The sequence below is a fragment of the Ictalurus punctatus genome, chromosome 26 (genome assembly GCF_001660625.3).
Source record: "Ictalurus punctatus breed USDA103 chromosome 26, Coco_2.0, whole genome shotgun sequence".
NCBI lineage: Eukaryota > Metazoa > Chordata > Actinopteri > Siluriformes > Ictaluridae > Ictalurus > Ictalurus punctatus.
In genome coordinates this window covers 14,547,056-14,570,143 of record NC_030441.2, presented here as the reverse complement: position 1 = coordinate 14,570,143, position 23,088 = coordinate 14,547,056, and the positions used below count along the sequence as shown (strand labels likewise).

At 40.1% G+C, this 23,088-nt stretch overlaps 1 protein-coding gene across 3 annotated transcripts; it reads right to left on the bottom strand.

The window, feature by feature from the left end:
* Positions 1–509: 509 nt before the first annotated feature.
* On the bottom strand, positions 510–21,320 carry metap1d (methionyl aminopeptidase type 1D (mitochondrial)). 3 transcript variants are annotated; one of them, XR_006981140.2, is made up of 11 exons: positions 21,220–21,320; positions 16,109–16,263; positions 14,269–14,418; positions 13,798–13,946; positions 11,020–11,062; positions 10,700–10,863; positions 6,032–6,063; positions 5,428–5,525; positions 4,072–4,119; positions 3,876–3,954; positions 1,752–1,810 (listed from the first exon to the last, which is right to left on the bottom strand). XR_006981140.2 is itself a non-coding variant. In XM_017457433.3 (10 exons), exons 1-10 carry the CDS (start codon positions 21,266–21,268, stop codon positions 1,732–1,734), a joined length of 1,041 nt encoding a protein of 346 aa, XP_017312922.1. In that variant the 5' UTR covers positions 21,269–21,320; the 3' UTR covers positions 510–1,731. The 3 variants fall into 3 exon arrangements, 2 of the variants coding, with proteins under 2 accessions (XP_017312922.1, XP_017312923.1); XM_017457433.3 differs by lacking the exon at positions 6,032–6,063 and having other exon boundaries at positions 510–1,810; positions 3,849–3,954; XM_017457434.3 differs by lacking the exon at positions 6,032–6,063 and having other exon boundaries at positions 510–1,810; positions 21,220–21,319.
* Positions 21,321–23,088: the final 1,768 nt, after the last annotated feature.

The window sequence follows — 23,088 nt, the reverse complement described above, 5'->3', positions numbered from 1 at the left end:
TACAGTAAGCCTGTTTGTGTGGTTCCATCAATTTGTTCATGCACAGAGTTGCTTGGCATGAAGCCTCATAGTTATATCATGTCTTGGTGTATGCAGTCTTGTGTCATGCATCATCCATCAAGAACAGATCTTAGCTCCACCTGTCCAATCTCATCATAGCCCTAAATATGATCAGTTACTAAACTTGATTATATAGGAAGCCCCCGATGCCAGGGAGCCCTCAAATGCCATAAATAAAATCACCTCTCAGTGGATGTGCGCTCACATAATGACATTACTCTACTGTAATCTCATGACGCGAGCAGATAGTGAGCGTGAGCCATGTTAATGAGATGTAACGAGGTTTTCCTGGTCATTCCGGCGCTGATCTTGAGACACATTTTAAGAGTGATGTAGTATACGCTCTCCTAATGAAACATTTAGCAGAGCTTAATGTAAACAAACTAAAAGGTGGCTTCAAGGCTTTAATTTTTTAAGAGAAAAGTAGGAGTCAAAAAGACAAGTTATCAAAACAGTAAAAAAACACAAGCTGATTTATTTCTTGGCTTTATACTGAATACATTTTAAATGGGATTAATGTACAGTGCTGTGAAAAAGTATTTGCCCCATCCTGATTTTTTTCTGTTTGTGTGTACATCTCATACTAAATTGTTTCAGAAACTAAAACTAAATCAAAGATAAAACAAAAGCAACCTGAGTAGACATATAAAATGCAGTTTTTAAATGATGTTAATGTTATTTACTGAAGTAAAAAAAAAAAAAAAAAAAAAAAAGTTATCCAATACCAACTGGGCCTGTGTGAAAATGTTTTTGTCCCCCGTAGTTACTAATTCCACAAATCTATGAAACTGCATTCATAATGGAGTTCAGCTGGATTAGAAACAACCAGGCCTGATTACTGCAAACCCTGTTGTCAAATCAACACTCAAATAGAACTTTTTCAACAGCATGAATTTGGTTAAAAGGTCTTACCCAGTAACACACTGTGCCACAATTGAAAGAAATTCCAGAAATGATGAAGAAAAAGGTGATTGAAATATATCAGTCTGGGAAGGGTTACAAAGCTATTTCAAAGGCTCCGGGACTCCAAAGAACCACAGTGAGAGCCATTATCTCTAAATGGAAAAACTCGGCACAGTAGTGAACCTTCCCAGAAATGGCCTACCTTCCAATATTCCTCTAAGAGCACAGCAACGACTCATCCGAGAAGTCACAAAAGAGCCAAGGACAACATCAAAGGAACTACAGGAACCAGATTTTAAGCTTAAGGGGGCAACTAGTTTTTCACACAGGTGACAGGTGTTTGATAACTTTTTTTTGCTTCAATAAAAATAAATAAAAACTGTACTGTGTGTTTACTCGAGTTGCCATTGTTTTATGTTGCATATCATTTGAAGATGTAAAACTATTTAGTATGAGATATACACACACAAAAAACCCCAGAAGAAATCAGGATGGGGCAAATACTTTTCACAGCACTGTAAAATCCCTCTGAAATGTCAAACTGGTACCAAAAACAAAATAAGGCACACTTTTGGCTAACATAACAAACATCACAGCACAAAAACTGTTGTTCTTTCTTTAATCAGGAATAGCCTGTGAACAGTGAGAATTCGCAAAAGCCTTTTTGCCTGTGAACACGTTTTCAAACACTACAAAATATTTTTACTGCACTACACACGTCATACAATATCTTCACTCAAACAACACACACACGCTTCTTGACCACAATCATTCCTCATCTGGCAATTTGGTCAGAATCTCCACACCATCAGAGGTGATGATGACTGTGTGCTCAAACTGGGCTGATCTGGAAATCACAAACACACACACACACACACACACACACACACACACACACACACACACACACACACGCGAGATATGAGTGACTCATATTTAAACAGCCTAAGTAATTTACATTTAAGGAGAAGCCAGTGATTTGACCCTGTCTCTTCACACTACCTCTCCCTTCAATCCACCTTAAACATGGGAGTTCAGCTAAAGCGCTGACCAAGCAATGGTGCAGACTGTCCACACCTGCCGACTGAGCCATTAGCAATTAGCTTGAGGGTGCGTACGACAGGCTATTCAAGCAAATGCATCTATGTCATTAAAAAGACGTGGAAGAATTGGGGAAGGCGGAATTATTTCAGCTTTTAAAAAGCTCAGAATTAACACTGATGTTAACATGGATGGGGGCATGGTGGCTTGGTGGCTTAGTGGTTAGCATGTATGCCTCGCACCGCCAGGGCTTGCGGTTTGAATACCACCTCCGCCTGGTGTGTGGAGTTTGCATGTTCTTCATTTTATTCCTCCAGGTACTCAGGTTTCCTCCCCCAGTCCAAACACATGCGTTGTTGGCTGACTGGCATCTCTAAATTGTCCGTAGTGTGTGATGGTTGTATTCCCCACCTTGTACCCAGAGTCCCCTGGGATAGGCTCCAGGCTCCCTGCGACCTTGTGTATGATGAGTGGTATCAAATATGGATGGATTGATGTTAACATGGATGATTTTCCCAGTCCAGGGTTGATGGGCACTGGCACTAGGGAAGCACCGATCTAATGATTTCTATTTCTGACACCAATATGAGCGTATGTCAAAATCCAGTAAGTCTGGAAGTGGATTTCGTGTGCAGGCTATTCGTGTTTTATTTGTAATTGCCCATCGAACACGCAGGTCTGAAAACCATTCCTCTCCACAATTTGGTCACCCATCAATTCCCATTCACCAGCCAGCTGTCTCTATTGTCTCCTCTATAGCCTGAGCAGGGTAAAGGCTAACACATGTTTCGTCCAAGACATGTCAAGCCAGCGATGTGCATCACTGAAACTGCTGTTCATGCTGTCACAGTGCAGTGCAACACATTGGGAGGAAAGTGCTATCTGCCCTCTTCCACATACTGTACAAGAGCTTAAAAGGTACCCACGATTGGCTAGAATCAATGTGATTGACAGGGAAGAGAGAGTAATCAAAAGCAATCAGGTTGCTGGTAGAACAGTTTTTACTATAAGGTAAAATAAATAAACAAAGTTCAATGCAAAGCTGTTATCAATCCCTTCAGGATTTCACGATCACAGAAATGAATGCAAAAATCAAGCAAATGCCACGATATTCTGAGACTTTCCACAGATTTGGGCCAAGACATCATCAAAATGCGTATTCAGTCAAAGCCCTCTTCAACTCACGTTCATGGAACATGAGTGTAGCTAAAAGGTCTCGTTTACCAACAAACATCATAGCGAAAGACGCCGTAAAAACAAAACAAAATCTCCACATCGAAAATTCGGGAAAAAAATCAAGCATTTTTGGCTGCAACAATTACAAAAAATATGTAATTTTACAAAAAAATATGTAACATTTGTGTTATATAACTTGCCTTCCATTTAAACATATTGGCAGAAAATAAAGACGCTAACCAGACTCGAGTAAAATCTTTTACATGCGATGTGAGAATAGCTAATAGCTGAACAAAGGCCAGTGTCTTTGTTGCTTTTTATTGAAGGCACAAACAAAACGTGCTATATTAGAAACTATCTGCCCATGCTGGCAACACGTATTCATGTCATAAAATATAGAAAACGTGTATATCTAATACAGTACCAATGCTAATGGAGATTGCGTACTCCCATATATTGTGAATGCAGAATACATCAACCAAACTGCACTTCAGACTCTCATACCACTCTGTTGGGTCTTGCTAGTCCTTGCGCTAATTAACAATAAAGCTCCTCCTCTACATTTCCGATAACAACTGCCCACTTTATCAGATACACTGCTCATTAGCAGTGTTGGGTGATCAAATATGGACTGTCACTAGAACCCTGCGATGGCATTCTATGAACACCTGAAAGTGTGGAGAGCAGAAGAGAACCTTTTGTCATCTATCGAGACGGCCGTCCACTTGTCACTGAGGATCCTAAATTCAGAGGTTCCCTCCATCAGAATGGGCTCTGGAAAAAATTGAGATCACATGAAAAACTACTGGTAGAATATGATCACACACGCCTAAAAATATATAAAAACAGTACACACACACATCCAACAGGAATGTCTATACAAGCACAGACCTATTGTGAATGCCATGCCCTCTTCCATCAGCAAATCATTATCGTTGGCTGTAAATATAAAAGAAAAAAAAACAAGAGAAAGTAGTATCATTAAGAAGACGCTTCAAATCTTAATCATGACATATGCGCACGTGACCTGAAGGTTGTAAGCTCAAACACTAGGATTGAGTGTCACTGATGAGCCTTTGAAAAAGCCTCAACAGCTTGAGTGTACAGTTTGGACTGGATTATTACTGGTCTCATTTGTAAGCCTCTTTGGGTAAATTCAATTATAAATCATTATCCCAGTCACCCTAGGAACCTTTCAGGAATCCGGAAATTTTGGTGCAACCGAGGTCTCAGGGATGATTTTAGTTCCTGGGCCTAGCTTCAACAACCCGAGTAGGGACTTTTCTGCGGGACCAGGAACCGCAGGGGACCCAAATGACCAACCCTCTTAACCATCATTAAAACAAAAGAAAAAACAAACAATGACTAACCCTTTCACCGCTCCATTTAACAAGTAAATATTGAAGCTGCATTCTACTAGAATAACCAGGGCCAGACGACTTAATTCTTTCAGGTCTAGTTCAGTTCCTTTATGGATGTTCCTGACGATGGATGCAAAAAAAATCTTAGAAAAGAAGTGAGAATTTTATCAAATCGGAAACATAGAGACGCAGACAATGAGGATGTCCGACATCTTTATCATGCAAAACCTAGACAGTATAAGAATACTCTAAGGAAGTAATTAAAAAAAGAACAAAATGTAGAATATCAGTTAAAAGAAATTTAACAACCTTTAGAATCAAATCACTTCCGGGAACATTGGAACTTACTAAATAAATCTCATCATGAAGAACTAGCCATCCAGAATGGAGGAGATGTCTGGGTAAACCACTTCTCCAAGCTTTTTAGTATTGTAAACAAAAAGCCCTGTACGACAAACTACAGTGCCCTCCACTAATATTGGCACCCTTGGAAAATATGAGCAAAGAAGCTGAATCTCGATTGGCTAGTGTCCCTGTGATTGACAGGCGAGGTTCTATGACATCATTCCCACCCTGAAAGCATGGCCAGTTTTTCTCCCTAGGCGCCCAGCCAGGATTGCTGTGGCATCATCGGAATTCAAACGTGCAATCTCCTGATGACAGGGCAAACATTTTTCTGTTGCGCCACCATTTCACCAAAAATGTTTTTGTACACTGCACTAGTTCCACGTCAGTAAATTGAGATTTCCGAGGAACTTCGCCTTCACCCTCTCAAACTGGTAGCGGTCACGTGATATGACTAAAATGGGTAAAAATGGGTTACAAATTCAAACCATCAAGTTTTGAGTGAATAACACCACAAAAGCAGTAAAACATGAGCTCTTACCGTGATGCCAGATCTCGGGGTGGCCATGGAAGTAAGACCCGATCCCATGACCGATGAAGTACGGACACACACAGAAACCATTCGAAAGGGCGATTTCACTGTGATTCAAACACACAGAGATGATGGCTCTGTAGTTCAGAGTGAGAAACTGACATGACAATTGAGCAAGAACTACAGGAGCTCATGCCGGGTGCACGGATGCAACTTTATTGATCTATCTGAGTCATGGGAACACCGCATGGTCGCTATGGTCACATAGGTCAGGCCGCCTTTGGTGAAAATTACATGAAAAGGTGGCAATTCAGTAAATAAATTTTAAAAAATGAATGAATAAAATAGGCGGTAAAAATGTAAACTCAAGAGATGCATTTAGAGAAACAATAAGAAAAACTAAATAATTTAGACAAAATAGAGAAGAAGGGGGGGAAAAAAACAGAGGTCTGAGTGCTCTTTCCTGAGGAGATGTAATGGGCTCCTGTGTACATGTAATGATAGTGTTAGTCTTTGCACACACTCTGAACGTAGAGCAAGAGAAAGAAAGAAGTAAGGGTTAGAGGAAAAAAAAGGGAAAGAGACACAGACAAAAGACAAAAGCACAGCTTACTCAGAGAGACATGTCTGTACCTGCACAGAAATCTACGGAAAACACACACACACACACAAACTTATAAACTGCCCACATATTAAAGCACACAGGAAAAGTCTAATAAATTACTGCTGTACATATTAACTTAAATCCCCAAACAATTCAATTAGACAGCAGATTTGCTCTAAATAGATAGATAAACAGAGTCATGGGAAAAAGAAAGTACACCCTCCGTCAGTTCTATGTTTTTAGTTATCAGGGCCTACGTAACAATTGTGTGGTCTTCGGCAACTTCTATAAACAAAACAAAAAAAACCTGTAGATTTCAATATGTGCGGTCCTGAGAAAAAGTATTTGCTCCTGATTATTTCTTCTGTTTTTGTGTATATATCATACTAAAGAGGTTTAGATCTTCAAACAAAATACAACGTAAAACAAAGGCAACCTGAGTAAACACACACAACGCCGTTTTTATTTATTATTATTTTTTATTGAAGCAAAAAAGTTATCCAACACCCATGTGAAAAACAACAGTCTTTCACTTACTTCTACGACTAGGACGTGTATGCTTTAGATCATTGTCTTGCTGCAAAATCCAGCATAATCGGACTGAAGACCGGACATTCTCCTTTAGGATTTTCTGGTAGAGAGCAGAATTCATGTTTCCATCAATCATTACAAGTTTCCCAGGCTCTGAAGCAGTAAAGCATTCCCACATCATCACACTTCCACCACCATGCTTGACCATGGGTATGATGTTCTTTTTGTGGAAATCTGTGTTTGGAAAACAGGAGTTCCATTACATCTGGCGTAAACCAACCAGTTCCACTTTCGGCTCATCAGTCCACAGAACATTCTCCCAAAAGGTCTGAGGATCATCAAGGTGTGTCTTGGCACAATGCCAACGAGCCTTAATGCTCTTCTGGGTTAGCAGTGGTTTTCACCTCACCTCTCTTCCATGGATGCCATTTTTGCCCAGTGTCTTTCTGATAGTGGAGTCATGAACAGTGACCTTTATTGACGCAAGAGAGGCCTGTAGGTCCTTTGATGTTGTCCTTAGCTTTTTTTTGTGATTTCCTGGATGAGTAGTTGCTGTGCTCTTGGAGGAATTTTGTAAGGTCGGCCATTTCTGGGAAGGTTCACTACTGTAACGAGTTTTTCCATTTAGAGATAATGTCTCTCGCTGTGGTTCTTTGGAGACCCAGAGCCTTTGAAATAGCTTTGTAACCCTTCCCAGACTGATGTATTTCATTCTTCATAATTTCTGGAATTTATTTCAACTTGGGCCTAGTGTGTTAGTGGGTAAGACCTTTTAACCAACTTCATGCTGTTGAAAAAGTTCGATTTAAGTGTTGATTTGACTGAACAGGGTTTGCAGTAATCAGGCCTGGTTGTGTCTAATCCAGCTGAACCCCATTATGAATGCAGTTTCACAGATTTGGGGAATTAGTAACTATGGGGGTAAAATACATTTTCACACAGGCCCAGTTGGTATTGGATAACTTTTTTACTTCAATAAATAACATTATCATTTAAAAACTGTATTTTGTGTTACTCAGGTTGCCTTTGTTTTATCTTAGATTTTGTTTTAATTTAACAAAACCTGTTTCACAGCACTGTAGTCATTTTTCTTACCAAAAAGTAAACCAACAGAAACCAAGCGTGAACAAAGAACTACACCCATCCTACATTCATAATCATTAAGAGATTAAAAGAAAATCATTAAGAAATTCACCACTGTTCAGTGAGAAGGATTGTTTACAAAGCTATTTGGAGAGCCATCAACACAGTCTTCTTTCTATCCATCTATCTATCTATGGATGGATGGATAGATAGATGGATAGATAGAGTACTTTATTAATCCCTGAGGGAAACTTTGTAGCCTTCAACATTAACACAACTCTAAGTATAATCACAAAAAATGTGTAGGTATTAATAAGAATTGGTCTTATGTTAATTGCTCAGTGTGTTGTATTGTCTTGATAGACACATCTACATCATTTTCATGGAGGATCAGTGGTGTGGTCAAGGCCTTTTGAGCCAATTCTTCACTTTACGTATACATTAAAGCAATAAGCCATTCGAGGACAGTAATTTGTGTTACAGTAATTTATCTGTATAATGGGAGGGGTGTTCTTAGACATGAATGGACCCAGGGTAAAAATCACTATAATGCACACACGAGTGCTTTTATAAAAAAAAAAAAAAAAAACCCTGTCAACAATCAATACGATACGAAAAAATCACGTGTTCAATAAATAATTATTAATAATATTCACCATAAACTATTCCTCCACAGCACAATGTTACAGTAAGCTTTCATTGCTAAGTAGTACAACAAGCAAAGATTACACTCTTCTACAGACAGAAGATTGGTTTATTGCTAATAAGGAAATCAAATTCTGATATGGTAATAGGTGTGCTTCAAATGACTTTGAACATGGCTCTGATTTTAGAACCGAAACGATCCAGATCATAAATATATACATATATGTTAATACATAGACCATACATGAAATCTATACGGTTGGCTACATGATTTGCTATGCAAATTTGAGAAATCAGACAATATAAAAGAATATTAGAAAAGAATCAATAACAGTACTGAAAACGTACGGAACTGATGAGCAGTTCTGATGGTAGAATAGTAACATTACCCAATTACCAAGTCTTGTGGGTAAAAAGTCCAGAAATAAAAAAAAAAGCCTAATGAAAAGCTCTGATGATACATATTTGGCTAATGAACCGAATATTGAACTTTTTAGATGATTATTTTGATGAAATAATTATTCCGTGGAGACCATGAAGGGGTCGGGTGTGTTCTGGACATTTAGAAGTAGTTGTGAGAACCCGTGCTGTAATCAGTGTGAGAATCAGGTGATGCTGTTCTAGTCGTGTCTTTTGTGCGACACTACAGAAAGAGGTTTTTGTGTGTCGTCCCTTTCCGTGTGTCCTCCTTCTTCCCGTGGCTGTGAGTGTGTCTCGGCAGGGAGCTGGACTCTGCCTGGCAGACGCTGCATTTCTTCAAGACAGCACAAGCTAGCCTGTAATTTACATCTCATACACACACACGCACACACGCGCATGTACGCACAGCTAGACCAGCTAACCTGTAATTTACACCCCATTGCAGGGAGAGAACCCTGGTGCACTCTGGGTAATTGTTCGTTTCGTGCAAGCCCAGAAATACATTAACTCTATGTAGTGCTGTTCAGAACACTGCGATGGGAAATGGAGGGTTCAGAGCTGTGACTCGTCACATCCTCCCCTTTTCCCCCTTTCTCTCTCTCTCTTTCTTTTACTTTTATGTTAAGATGATGTTCTTATAGCCAGGTTTTAGAGGTGACATTCTAGTGTGTGTGTGTAGGCTGAATCCTTACACTCAGACAAAGGCTAGTGAGCACTGGAGAGTCCTTGAGTTAATTATAGCTGTGAGAGAGCGAGAGAGAGAGAGAGAGAGAGAGAGAGAGAGAGAGAGAGAGAGAGAGCGAGAGATTTCTGCCATGTTAATCCATGATGAGGTTGATCTGTAAATAATGTATTTTCACCCACTTTCTCACCATATCTCTCTTCTCCTTCAATTCTCCACTCATCTCTTCCTCTTTTTCCTTTGACTTCCTGTTTTGTCTCTTCTCTTCTGTCTAGCTCTCCTTGTTGTCTTCTCATCCTTTCCTCTTTTTCTCTTCTCTCCCTCCCTTCTCTGGCCGTCTGTCCTCCTCCCTCCTCTCTTCTCTTTATTTATGTCTGTCCTCTTTTTGTCTTTCCTCTCACTCTCACTTCTTCTCCCTTCTCCCCCTCTCCTTTTCTCTTTAACTTTGTCTTTTTCCTCGCATTCTTTCTTTTCTCCCTTCTCCTTTTCTCCAGCTTCTTCTCTTTCACTTTACTCCTCGCTCCTCATGTTTTTGCCATTCTCTCATCTCTCCTCTTCCCAGCCTCTCTTCTTTTTCTTGTCACTCTCGCCCTCCTGTTTTCCTTCCTTCCCTCCCCCTCTCTCCATACTACTTCTCTTCTTTTTACCTTACCCTCCTTCACTTTTTGTCTCGTCTCTTCCTTTGTCTTCCCCTCTACATTGTCTCTTCTTTCTTCTCATCCTCTTTTTCTTTTCTTTCCGCCACCTTTCGCTCTCTCTTCCGTCTCCCACACTCTCTCCTTTCTCTATTCTTTCCATCTCCCTTCCTTTTCCCATTTCTTCTATTTTATCTTCCATCTATCTCTCTTCTTGCTTTATTTCCCCACTTCTTATCTCCTTTTCCCTTCTCTATCTTCCCCTCCGTTCCATCTGTTTTTTATTTAGTTGTCTTCACCTTTTTCTCTTTCTTCCCATTTCCTTCCTTCTCTCCTTCTTTCTTATTCTCTCTCTCTCTCTCTGTTCAGTCAGCTTCAATGCCATAACCATAGTGATGCTGAAAACTAGATTCAGCGTGAAATGGTCAAAAGCATGTCCATTTAAAGGGACAGAGATGGAGAGTGAAGGAAAACTAAATAAATAGAGGGCATTATGGTGTGTGTGTGTGGTGAAGTCACTCACTGCCCTTCACACACACTCAAACACTTCTCTCTTTCTTGCCTTCTTCTCTGACTCACACATGACACAAAATAACATGCATAACTTCAATGCATATTCTCCCCCCCCCTCCCCCCTCACTCACACACACACACACACACACACACAGACACAGTGTGTACCTGATGGTGTTCCCAATGACGCGCAACGGGCGTTCTGGTCCACATGCAGCGATGGCCTCGTCTCTACACTGTCGTGCCACATCCACTAACTTCCTACCTTGCTCGTCCACCGAACCAATCAGAAACGTCTCGGAGGTGTCGCCATGGTAACCTTCCAGGTAAACCTACACGATACACAAACAACAGAAATTCAAGACAATGCATGAAATGACCCAACAGGTCCCTTAGTAATAATAAACATTTTATAGTTGTAGCAGTTAATAGTTGCATGTTTGTGTGTGTGTGTGTGTGTGTGTGTGTGTGTGTGTGTGTACACTCACAGTAACGTCTATGTTAATGATATCTCCATCTTGAAGTGGCCGACTGAAAAAGAAATATGCATGTAGTTCTATTAAGACAAATGTGTAGCTAATGCTTCTAGTAACGTTACATATTTTTATGAGACAACTTTTTTCATAAGAAGTCTGCGATACTCACATAATTATATATATCATAACCAGTACGTGAAGTGAACATTAACTACAAGTTGGTGTTTCAGGTCATGTTGGTTAGCTAGCTAACAACAGCTGCAGTTGTTTAGCACTTAAACAGGGTCATTCCTATGTTCCCAGGGTTTTATGTTCCGCAGGTCAATATTCTGTTAGCACACATTAAGACATTTTTCCAAAAGGTTTTCATTTTCCCAGGGCTCTATTAACTTCGTAACATTTGAACTTTAAACATCAAAGACACGTTTAAATGAATAACAACATACAATAAAATCCAACCTTCATCCACACCTGAAATTTATGAACTTGGAAAATGAACTAGGGTGCACATGCTGAACACCACCATGCATGAACTACAGTGAAATGTAGACACTAAACTGAAGAAATGCCATACTGTATCCTTTAAACACACAGTAAACGCTCATAAAAGGCATAAAATTATGAACATGTCCCAGATCTCACTTATGCTGAAACCTAACTAAAGCTGAAGCTTTAAATCACCATGTATTCACAGTTACAATCAAACGTATTCAACCCCCATTGCAAATCAGGTTTATTGTCAAAACTGATGGAAATTCAGCTGTTTGCAACGAACAAATAAAAAAAAAAAACACAAGGAATGCTTCTAGTGGTTTCCACAAATTCAACTGAAAATGCAACTTACTGTTGTGCCAGGATTATAAACCATAAAATCAGTCTGTGTTAGCTAGCTAGGCCAGCTTAGCTACTTTAAGAGAGTAATTTAGTTCCATTCAAGCAGGAGTTTCTTCTATCCTTAAGTCTGAAAATGTGCTGCTGGAAATAACTAAACTAAAACTGCAAAGGAAGTGACTCATGAAGTGTTTTTTTGGGTTTTTTTTTTTTTTAAAACCAAAAAAAGCCAAATAAATAAGTACTAAAGTCTTTGTTCATTATGTTCAATGGCTCATTTTCTTCAAGAGGAAGCTCCAGTTAGCTAGCTAGAAATAACACCCTGGACAGTTTAGCTAGCTAGCACCAGTGATTATACAGTGCCCTCCACTAATATTGGTACCCTTGGTAAATATGAGCAAAGAAGTCTGTGAAAAATTGTCTTTATTGTTTCACCTTTTGATGTTTTGTTAAGAAAATTCACAAAGATACTCTGCTCTCATTGATATCAAAGAATAGCAAACACAATAGAGGTTTATCAAAAAAAAACTTTGTTAAATATGGGTGTGCAACAATTATTGTCACCTTTTTGGTCAATATTTTGTGCTAACTCTCTTTGCCAAGATAACAGCTCTGAGTCTTCGCCTATAATGCCTGATGAGGTTGGAGAATACATGGCAAGGGATCTGAGACCGGTCCCCCATTAGTCCAAATCCTTCAAATTTCAAAGTCCACGCTGGTGGACTCTCCTCTTCAGTTCACCCCACAGGTTTTCTATGGGTTTCAGGTCAGCGGACTGGGATGGTCATGGCAGGACCTTGATTTTGTGGTCAGTAAACTATTTTCATTTAATATCTGTTGATAGTTGATAAAGTCAGTGATGCCACGTATCCTAACAAAATGTCCAGGTCCTCTGGCAGAAAAACATCCCAAAACATTAAAGAGCCATATTTAAAAGTGAGCATGAGGTACGTTTCCATATGGCTACCTCTCTGTGTGCACCAAAACCACCTCTGGTGTTTATTACCAAAAAGCTCTATTTTGGTTTCATCTGACCATGGAACCGGATCCCATTTGAAGTTCCAGTAGTTTCTGGCAAACTGAAGACGCTCGAGTTTGTTTTTGGATGAGAGTAGAGACTTTTTTCTTGAAACCCTTCCAAACAGCTTGTGGTGATGTAGGTGACTTCGGATTGTAGTTTTGGAGACTTTCTGATCCCAAGAGACAACTAACTTCTGCAATTCTCCAGCTGTGATCCTTGGAGATTTTTTGGCCACTCGAACCATCCGCTTCCGAGTGCGTTGAGACGATATAGACACGCGTCCAATTCCAGGTCGATTCATAACATTTCCAGTTGACTGGAACTTCTTAATTATTGCCCTGATGGTGGAAATGGGCATTTTCAATTCGTGTGCTATTTTCTTATAGACACTTCCCATTTTGTGACGCTCAACAACCTTTTGCCGCACATCACAGCTATATTCCTTGGTCTTACCCATTGTTATGAATGCCTAAAGGGAATTTGGCCTATGTGTTACCTCATATTTATACCCCTGTGAAACAGGAAGTCATGGTTGAACAATTTCCTGTTCCTAGATACCCAGGTGTACAAAAAAAGTAAAATATCAATGGGAATATACTTCAGATATATTTTTCTCATATGAATTCATAGGGCTGCCAATATTAGTACACTGTAAGTTTATTGTTGTAACTCACTTCCTCAGATTTTCCTCTGAGGTAACGTCCTGTGACGTGGAAGTCGCCTACACTAAAGCTAAAAGCAAATAATCATTAAGCTCTTACAGGAGCGTTTCCCCATTACCATGTCTTTCCGAGTTCATTCTCAAAATGTTGCTTGGCAAGACTGTTCTTCCCAGGAATGTTCTTCACTTTCTTTATAAACAGGAGTAACAGCTGGACATTCATGTACAGATTAGGTACTAACAGACTAATGAAATGGCACTGCTGTGGTCATGTTACCTGTCTGGAATGCCGTGACACACCACGTTGTTTACAGACGTACACACAGACTTGGGAAATCCACCGTAGTGCAGTGGAGAGGGATAAGCATTGTGTCTGATCGTCTCCTGGTGCACGATGAAGTCGATTTCGTCTGTTGTCATACCAACCTGCGATCAAAATGTGATGAATTAAAGGATGAACTCGGGTATGTTTCCATCATGTGGATTTTGGCACACACCAATAATCTGAATAATAATAAAAGAAATTGTATTAAAACAAAACTAGGTCCAATAATTGCTAGTTATTCAGCACATGTATCTGAAAGCAGTAAACACTAAGTTATACTACTTATTCCTAGTGTAACCTGTAATGTTACAACGTTCGACCAACATTCAATCTGTTCTTTAAATGACTTAGGGTTGGTATACTGACCCGAGGTTCATCCCTCAGTCAGATAAACTGAATGTTCTAGAAACTGAGGATAAGAACCTTGAGGCTGCTTCCGGCGAGGAGGAGGATGTGTCTAGCAAGCTGACATGCTCTCCTCAAACCCTCAATCTGCTCCTCATCGTTAATCTCAATATAGTCAGGCCACTCGGGCACAGAGCTGGAGGAGACGTAGCCCGGCTTCTGGATGTGCTGAGAGACAGAGAGAATGAGAGAGAGAGAGAGAGAGAGAGACAGAGGGAGAGGGGGGCAGAGACAAAGAGACAGTGAGAGAAAGAGAGACAAAGAGAAAGACAGACAGCAAGAAAAAAGAAAAACAAACAAAGACCAAATAAAAGTTTACTTTACATTCTGCTTGTTTAACTGCACCTTAACTGACTGAATTTGTTCAGGTTAGACTCTTCTGAGCATCTGCTTCCTGCCAGCTTTATAAACACACAGATATAATGCATAAAAGGATTCTCCATATAAAGATTCTTCCTGCATACGAGGACTCTCCGTGCACACGAGGATACTCTGTGCAAATGAAGATTCACCCTGCATACAAGGATTCTCTGTGCATACGAGCATTCAACCTGCATACGAGGATTCTCTGTGCATACGGGGATTTGCCCTGGATATGAGGATTCTCCGTGCATACGAGGATTCTCTGTGCATACGAGGATTCACCCTGCATACGAGGATTCTCTGTGCATTTGAGAATTCTCAGCGCATACGAGGATTCTTTGCGCATACGAGGATTCATCTTGCATAAAAGGATTCTCTGTGCATACGGAGATTCTCTGTGCATATTAGGATTCCCCCTGCACACAGGATTCTCTGTGCATACGAGGATGCCTCTTGCACATGATGATTCTCTATGCATATGAAGATTCTCTGTGCATATCAGAATTCTCCCTGCATATGATGATTCGCTCTGAATATGAGGATTAGCCCTGCATATGAGGATTAGCCCTGCATATGAGGATTAGCCCTGCATATGAGGATTAGCCCTGCATATGAGGATTCTCTGTGCATATGAGGATTCTCTGTGCATATGGGGATTCTCTGTGCATACGGGGGATTCTCTGTGCATACGGGGGATTCTCTGTGCATACGGGGGATTCTCTGTGCATACGGGGGATTCTCTGTGCATACGGGGGATTCTCTGTGCATACGGGGGATTCTCTGTGCATACGGGGGATTCTCCGTGCATACGGGGAACCCTGTGCAAATGAAACTTTGCCCTGCAGGCAAGGAATCTCTGTGCATAAAGGGATTCTTTCTTCATATGAGGATTCGCCCTGCATACGAGGATTCTCTGTGCATATGAGGATTCGTCCTGCATACGAGGATTTGCCGTATACGGGGACTCGCCCTGCATATGAGGATCTGCCCTGCTTACGAGGATTCGCCCTGCATACGAGGATCGCCTTGCATATGAGGATCTGCCCTGCTTACGAGGATTCGCCCTGCATACGAGGATCTGCACTCCTGTATCTGTTGCCTGATTGACAGTGCATCCTGTTTGGGGACATTAATGAGGCAGAGCTTAACACACTCCATAAATACATATCTGGGATAGACACTCATCTCACAGCCTCATAACATAGTTATCAGATGATTATAAAAGGTGGACAGCATTGAGTCATACTGTCACGGGCTTAATTTTCTTGTCCGTAAAGCTCATTAATATTCCAAACTCTCGAGTCACCCTGGGCATGTACAGTCCAAGACAACAGTGAGTTATAATAGCCAAGACCATCATTCTGTTTTCTCAAGGTAGATAAAGGAAAAGTGCTGTTAACATGATACAACCCATTTCAAATCTACATTTGACCAAATTCTAAAATTTGAACAGTTGGATAATGTTTTAAAAATTGTTTACATTATACAGTTATACCTTGGGTACTGGGTAAGGCGGCCGCACCACGGCGGGCCGAACCACACTGTGTGAACTCGTCCCTTTTCTCCAGAAGAAGTGGCGGCGTTGTTGACAATGACCACTGCGCGGGCATCGCTGGCATCCTGGCAACCGCACTGCTCTCTGTGACAGGCCTGAGGAGGATGACCACAACGCCAACATGACCAGAGAACAACCATAATACACCTATTACACAAACCAGAAACCCAATAACCCCAACACAACCAAACAACAATCATGACTATGGGTAAAACAGTATACACCATACAACACCATACAACTGAATGTCACACAGCATCCAACAGAACACAAGAACATGTGCTACAATTACATTTTCAGAATGCTCTTATTTAACGAATATTCTGATATTTTTAAACCTAATCTCTATCCACTGCATCTGTAGTGTAGGTTTGATTACAACAGACAAGAATACTAACATTTGTCTGCAATGAGAAAAGAACAAAAAAACATTCACTTGAAACTCACTTATAGTAAATAAAATACTAAACCTGGTGAATTCTGTCAATAAACAGTGTAAAAACATGGCTACATAATTATATATTGAGGGTTTTTCAATATCCATTTGAGATCAGACACACACAATTAATAACCATTGATAATAAATAGTATGCAGCCAGCTCCAGAATTATTGGCACTCTCTGTAAGGATTGGTCATAGAAGGAGAACCTTTATATACTATTTATATATTTAAATATATATATATATATATATATATATATATATATATATATATATATATATATATATATATATATATATATATATATATATATATATATGCGTGTGTGTGTTTTTCAAAACCACGTTACAAAATACAGACCAGCTTGATCCATCCTGATGCTCTACTTCTAGTTGGAGTTCACAAAACACAAAACAGTAAACACACATCAGTAAACTGTTTATAACTACAACACAATAGACACGTTAAATCCATCATGAATTTCCTGATTCATTTCCACAGTTATAGAAGGGAATTATCCGTTGTCACCCAGATGAGGTTGGGTTTCCCTCTTAAGTCTGGTTCCTCTCAAGGTTTCTTCCTCATATCATCTCAGGGAGTTTTTCCTCACCATCGTCGCTTCCGGTTTGCTCGTTAGGGATAAACTTATCAATTTAAAATTTAGATCTGAAATGTATATGTTTCTGTAAAGCTGCTTCGTGACAATGTCGATTGTTAAAAACAATGCATAAATAAAACTGAAAACAATAAAATTGAATCGAAATTCTCACCTATGGAAATAAGGCTGGCAAAAAATACACAATTGGAGTTTAATGGAGAGAAAAAAAAAAAAAAAAAAAAAAAAAAATTTTTGATTGAAGTGTTGTATAAAGATAAATGTTTCATATAAAGATCCACAACTGCCCTTAGACTTCTATTTACACGTTCGTTTTGACTAAACAGGTTTTTTTGGTTCTTCCCACTACAGATAAACATGCTGAAGTTCCTGTCTCTGATGAACCACACATACACTACAGATGTAGACATTTAAAAAGTTGAAAAACCCCGGAGTATTCCTTTTTACGCTTAAAAACTATGTCTTTTATTAACATTAATTTAATTATAATCTAACTAAAGACATAACTCTTACATAAGACTTTAAAAATTCTTAAATCACTTCGAAATGTGTGAAAATAATTAAAGGATATTAACAAGAGCGTAAGAACACTTTGGGAGCATGGTTTTTTTTTCTTTTTCTGTTTGCTTTAAGTCACTGAGTGTTGGTTCTGGCTTTTAGTGCTCTGCAGACTTTATTTTGAAAGGCTCACGCTCCATCTCTCTCTCTCTCAAGCCTTTCTCCAGTGTTTAGAATATTCTGTGCTACGTCAGCCATTTTCTTGCTCTGAAATCTCGGACTTTACTACAAGCATAATTCATCCAAGGGGACGGCCAAAATACAGAGCCGCCACACCGGAGCCGCGCTGCACACGCTACTGTAAAACCACCCAGTGATGCAGAGGAAGAGAACCACAAAGTCAGAACAGAGCAGAGCAGAGCTGAGTGACCACAGACCCAGAATAGAGCAATGAAAGAGAGAGAGAGGGAGGGAGGGAAGGAGGAAAAACCACGGACTGATGAACAGAGCAGCGGCAAAGGAAGTGTGGAGGAGGGGAGGGGGGAGAGAGGTAAATATATAGATTGTAGATAAATAGACAAATAGATATAGTTAGGTAAGTAGACAGACAGATAGGTAGATGTAAAAGAACAAAGAAAGATAGAAACTAGAAAAAGACAGATTGATAAACAGATAGAGAGAGACAGGACAGGGACACCAAAGAGACGGATGATTGGAAGTATAGCAAGCAGAAAGAAGGACAGATGACTGTAGGTAAGAAAGTAAGAAAGACTGAGAGATAGATGACTGAAATAGACAAAATTAAAGAAGGAAAGGAAAGAACAGATAGGACAGAATAGACAGACAGAAAGGAAACAGCAAAAAAAAACTATGAACTAAGAACAAGAAAAAAAAAAGAATAAACAGAGTCGAATCCAAACAGAGAGAAAGAAAGCCAAATCAACAGTCAGAAAACAGAAAGAAAGAAAAAAAAAAATGAACAGATGGTTAGATGAACACAGAGAAAAGAGCAACAACAACAAAAAAAACAAAGAAAAAAAAGCAAGAAAGAGTGAACAGAGTCAGATCGGCAGAGAGACAGAGAGAAAAAAAGAAAGAAGCAAGAAGGAAAGAAAGAAAGAGAAGACAGATAGATGACCGAAATAGACAAAAATAAAGAAAAAAAGAACAGATAGTTCGACGAACAGAGAGAAAAGAGCAACAAAAAAGAGAAAAAAAGCAAGAAAGAGTGAACAGAGTCAGATCGGCAGAGAGACAGAAAGAAAGAAGTAAGAAAGAATGAAAAAAGACAGAAGACTGAGATAGATGACTGAAATGGGCAAAAATAAAGAAGGAAAGACCAGATAAGACAGAAGAGACAGACAGAAAGGAAACAGCAAGAAAAACAAGGAAAAAAAACAAAAAAGAAAGAAGAGTCAAATCGAGACAGAAGACAGAAAGTAAGAACAGATAGTTAGATGAACAGAGAGAAAAGAGAAGAAAAAAAACTAAGAAAAAAATCAAGACAGTGAACAGAATCAGGTCGGCAGAGAGATAGAGAGAGAGAAAGAACGAAAGAAAGAAAAAAGCAAAAAAGAAAGAAAGAAAGCTCATGGCTAAGCAGTGTTGTGGTGTGGGTGGTGTAATGAATAGGAGAGAGGATATGGGTGAGTGAGGATTTGGAGTAATTTAACCCTCCTCTGAAGTGTGTGTGTGTGTGTGTGTGTGTGTGTGTGTGTGTGTGTGTGTGTGTTATAACCAGCATAAACAAAATCCTGTGGTTAAATGTAGATCTGCACTGAAGCATAGTTTATCTGCTATAGTATTATGAATGGAATCACGGCATTATTAGTCTAATATTACTGATTGAACACACACCAGCCTCTACACAGCTGTGGAGTTATATACAACTGACTGCAGCGACACTCCTGTGGTCTTCAGTAGTCTTCTCTGTTAAATTATGACTTGCGTTCATGAAAAGCAGAATAAATACGCTGCAGTATGTATGGTGGATCACGATATAAAGTAAGCGAACCACATAATATATGTAAAAAAACAATCACACCACAAATAAGCAAGAATGTTCAAATATCAACCAGTTATCCTGTCGAATTCTCTGACTGAGACTTTTGATTGGGGTTGCATGAGATTTTTGACCAGATGTTAATTATTTTTGCTTTATTATTAATAGGAAGGTTACACCACACAAACCACAGAGCTGTTCGGTGCTCAATTCTGATTGGTCAGAAGCTGTTGAATAATTGAATAATCATAAAACAGCAGCTCTGAGCATTTTCTACCAAGTTATCATTTCTACAGTCACAACTTGACGCTCCACATAAACATAATACTGCGAGTTAAAATATGTTTATGTAGTATTTATGGAAAGAGTCTCCAGTTGTAACAATCAGAGGTAAAGCTGTAACTTTCCGACATAGGACAGTCTTCAGGATGGAGGGCTTTGCGGTTGCTCAGTAACATAAAGCGCTGCATTTTTTTTGGTCTTATTAACCTGATGACAAAGGAAAAAGCTTTAGCAGACATTCTACAACATAAATGTAACTATAAATGGATAAAAGGAACAGGTTCGGGCTGCGGAGTGGCGTAAAAGAAACACGTTCGCCCTGTCCAAAGTGCGAATCCAGACAATGCCACAGCCATCCATGACCAGTCCAAGAATGCAAAATGGGCCGTTCTGTCAGGGTGGAAGGGATGTTATACTCGCTCTCCTGTCAATCACAGCAACACTAGCCAATCACGTGCTTTACGTAGCCCAGGATCGTGTTACACCGCCCTGTCACACGGCATGACCGGAGGTTTCAGAAGATGCTGTTGGCTCACTTCATAATTCTCAGAGGAAGCACGTGTTAGCCTTCAGCCTCACGGATTGGTAGCCGTCATACGATAGAGAAGACCTAACATGTGGGTGGGAATTGGCCAAGACTAAATTAGAGACAATAAATAAGACCATTTTAATTGTTGTCAGACTGCTGTTGTATAACAGTAACATAATACTTCCGTATGTGCGGTTTGGAAAGTACTGAATTTCTGAGTGGTAATGGAATCACACCACCTTGTCGTGATTACGGTCCTCATTATGCCCCTATTATGTTTTAATCCTTACTTTGTCAAATCTCTGTTTAACCATGTCCGGTGTCACTGCAGTGCTGAGAATAATCCACCATCCAAATAATCAGATCAGTGGTGGTCCTTTTACACTGACATATAAGCTACAGTCAGTAGGTGTACCTAATAAAGTGACTACTCGGTGTATATTACCTGTTATTTGTTGTGCCAAAAAAAAAAGGGCGTGGCATGTGAAGTTAGCACCGGTGAAGAAAACAGTAATAAACACGCAGCCACTCCTAACCAAAGCATGAATGACTCATACTTTATCACCAGGAAGGTTCGAGCCAAAATAAAAAGCTCGTGCATTTTAGTACCGCTCAGAAGAACATCAAGCTATGCGAACAATCTGTATTTGTGGTTACATGAAAATAAAGACACATTCTGTACCTGATCCAAATAACGCACGCCTCAGAACTGTCACGCAGGGCGCCGCCATGTTTTCTGTACACTGCTGGTCATGTGATGTGCGCGCACGCGCGCGCGCGACTGCCATGACCACACTGCATTAGACTGGCTCTGTAATGTTTTGGGTCTGTTTTTTTCTGCCAGAAGACTTGGACATTTTGCTAGGCTACATGGCATCATGGACACTATCAAATATCAACAAATATTAAATGAAAACCTGACTGCCTCTGACAGAAAGCTTCAAATGGGCTGTGGTTGGATCTTCCAGCAGGACAATGATCCGAAACATAAAAATGATTTACTGACCACAAAATCAGTGTTCTGCTATGTCCATCCCAGTCCCCTGACCTGAACCACATAGAAAACCTGTGGGGTGAACTGAAGAGGAGAGTCCACCAGCGTGGACCTTGAAATGTGAAGGATCTGGAGAGATTCTGTATGGAGGAATGGTCTCAGATCCCTCGCCATGTATTCTCCAACCTCATCGGGCGTTATAGGAGAAGAGTATTTTGGTGAATTATTTTTAACAGAAGATCAAAAGGTTAAACATATTTACCAAGGGTGCCAATATTAGTGGAGGGCACTGTTTAAGCTTCCCTCACTAAGGATCTATACAATATACACTGATCAGCCATAATATTAAAACATTAGAACCACTGACAGGTGGTTGTGATGGCTAGACTACTGGGTCAGAGCATCTCCAAAATAGAAGGTCTTAGTACTTACTAAAAGTGGTCCAAGGAAGGACAGCTGCTGAACCTGTCTTCCCAAAACTGTTAGAAAGCAAATTAGAATGCACACAATTGTATAGAATGTCTTTGTATGCTGTAGCGTTACAATAGAGTCCCAAATAGCTGTAGAGTCCCAAACCTGTTCCAGCATGACGAAGCCCTTGTGCACAAAGTGAGCTCCATGAAGACATGGTTTGTTAACGTTGGAGTGGAAGAACTCGAGTATCCTGCACAGAGCCCTGACCTCAACCTCACTGAACACCTTTGGGATGAACTCGAACACTAACTGCACCCCAGACCTCCTCACCTGACATCAGTGCCTGACCTCATTAATGCTCTTGCAGCTGAATGCTCCAAAATCTAGTGGAAAGCCTTCCCAGAAAAGTGGAGGTTATTATAAGAGCAAATAGGGACTAAATCATGAACAGGATGTTCAACGAGCACATATAGGTGTGATTGTCCACATACTTTTGGCCATACAGTGACTAAAGCAGTGGCATTGCTTCCGTGCCAATCAGCATCTCAACACTGAAAATTGTCCAGTTGTATCCAGCCTGATCAGCAGGGATCCCTGTCCCTTTTTTTTTTTTTTTGCCTTTCTAACACAGCAAGAGCAGCATAAACACTCCGAATATAGTGCTGAGCTGTGAGTCATAAGGGCAGTGGACCTGTTTACTGGAGTGTGGGTGCAGTTAGGTGAAGACGATGAAAAACCCTTTCGGATGAGTAAACAGGTCAGGTCCGAGACACACCAGGGTGTAATGTGTGTGTAACTTGTCTGTCTGGGTTATCTCACTCACACACACACACACACACACACACACACACACACACACACACACACACTGGTGCTTTAGTACAATGTTTTTGTTGTGACATGAGCATCAAACCATTGGTAAGAGCATCTTATCAGACCATGATGAATCAGCAAGTGATCTAGTGACAGGATGTGGTCAGTTCTATCCCCCGCACAAGGACAAACATCTTAATATAGCTATAACACACACACACTCACACACACTCACACACAGCCTTCCAAAATAAGCAGTAAGGACGAAAATGGAAATAATGACCGAATTGTTTCCAGATACAAGCATATAAAGAAAAGCTAAAACAAGGA

Excerpts from the sequence above, each read along its gene's own strand:
- metap1d (XM_017457433.3), bottom strand. The coding sequence starts at position 21,268 with ATGGCGGCGCCCTGCGTGACAGTTCTGAGGCGTGCGTTATTTGGATCA. Across the intron at positions 13,947-14,268 it reads TCGCCGGAAGCAGCCTCAAG|GTTGGTATGACAACAGACGA; the intron begins GTTCTTATCCTC and ends TTTTGATCGCAG. Across the intron at positions 3,955-4,071 it reads GGGCATGGCATTCACAATAG|AGCCCATTCTGATGGAGGGA; the intron begins GTCTGTGCTTGT and ends AATTTTTTCCAG.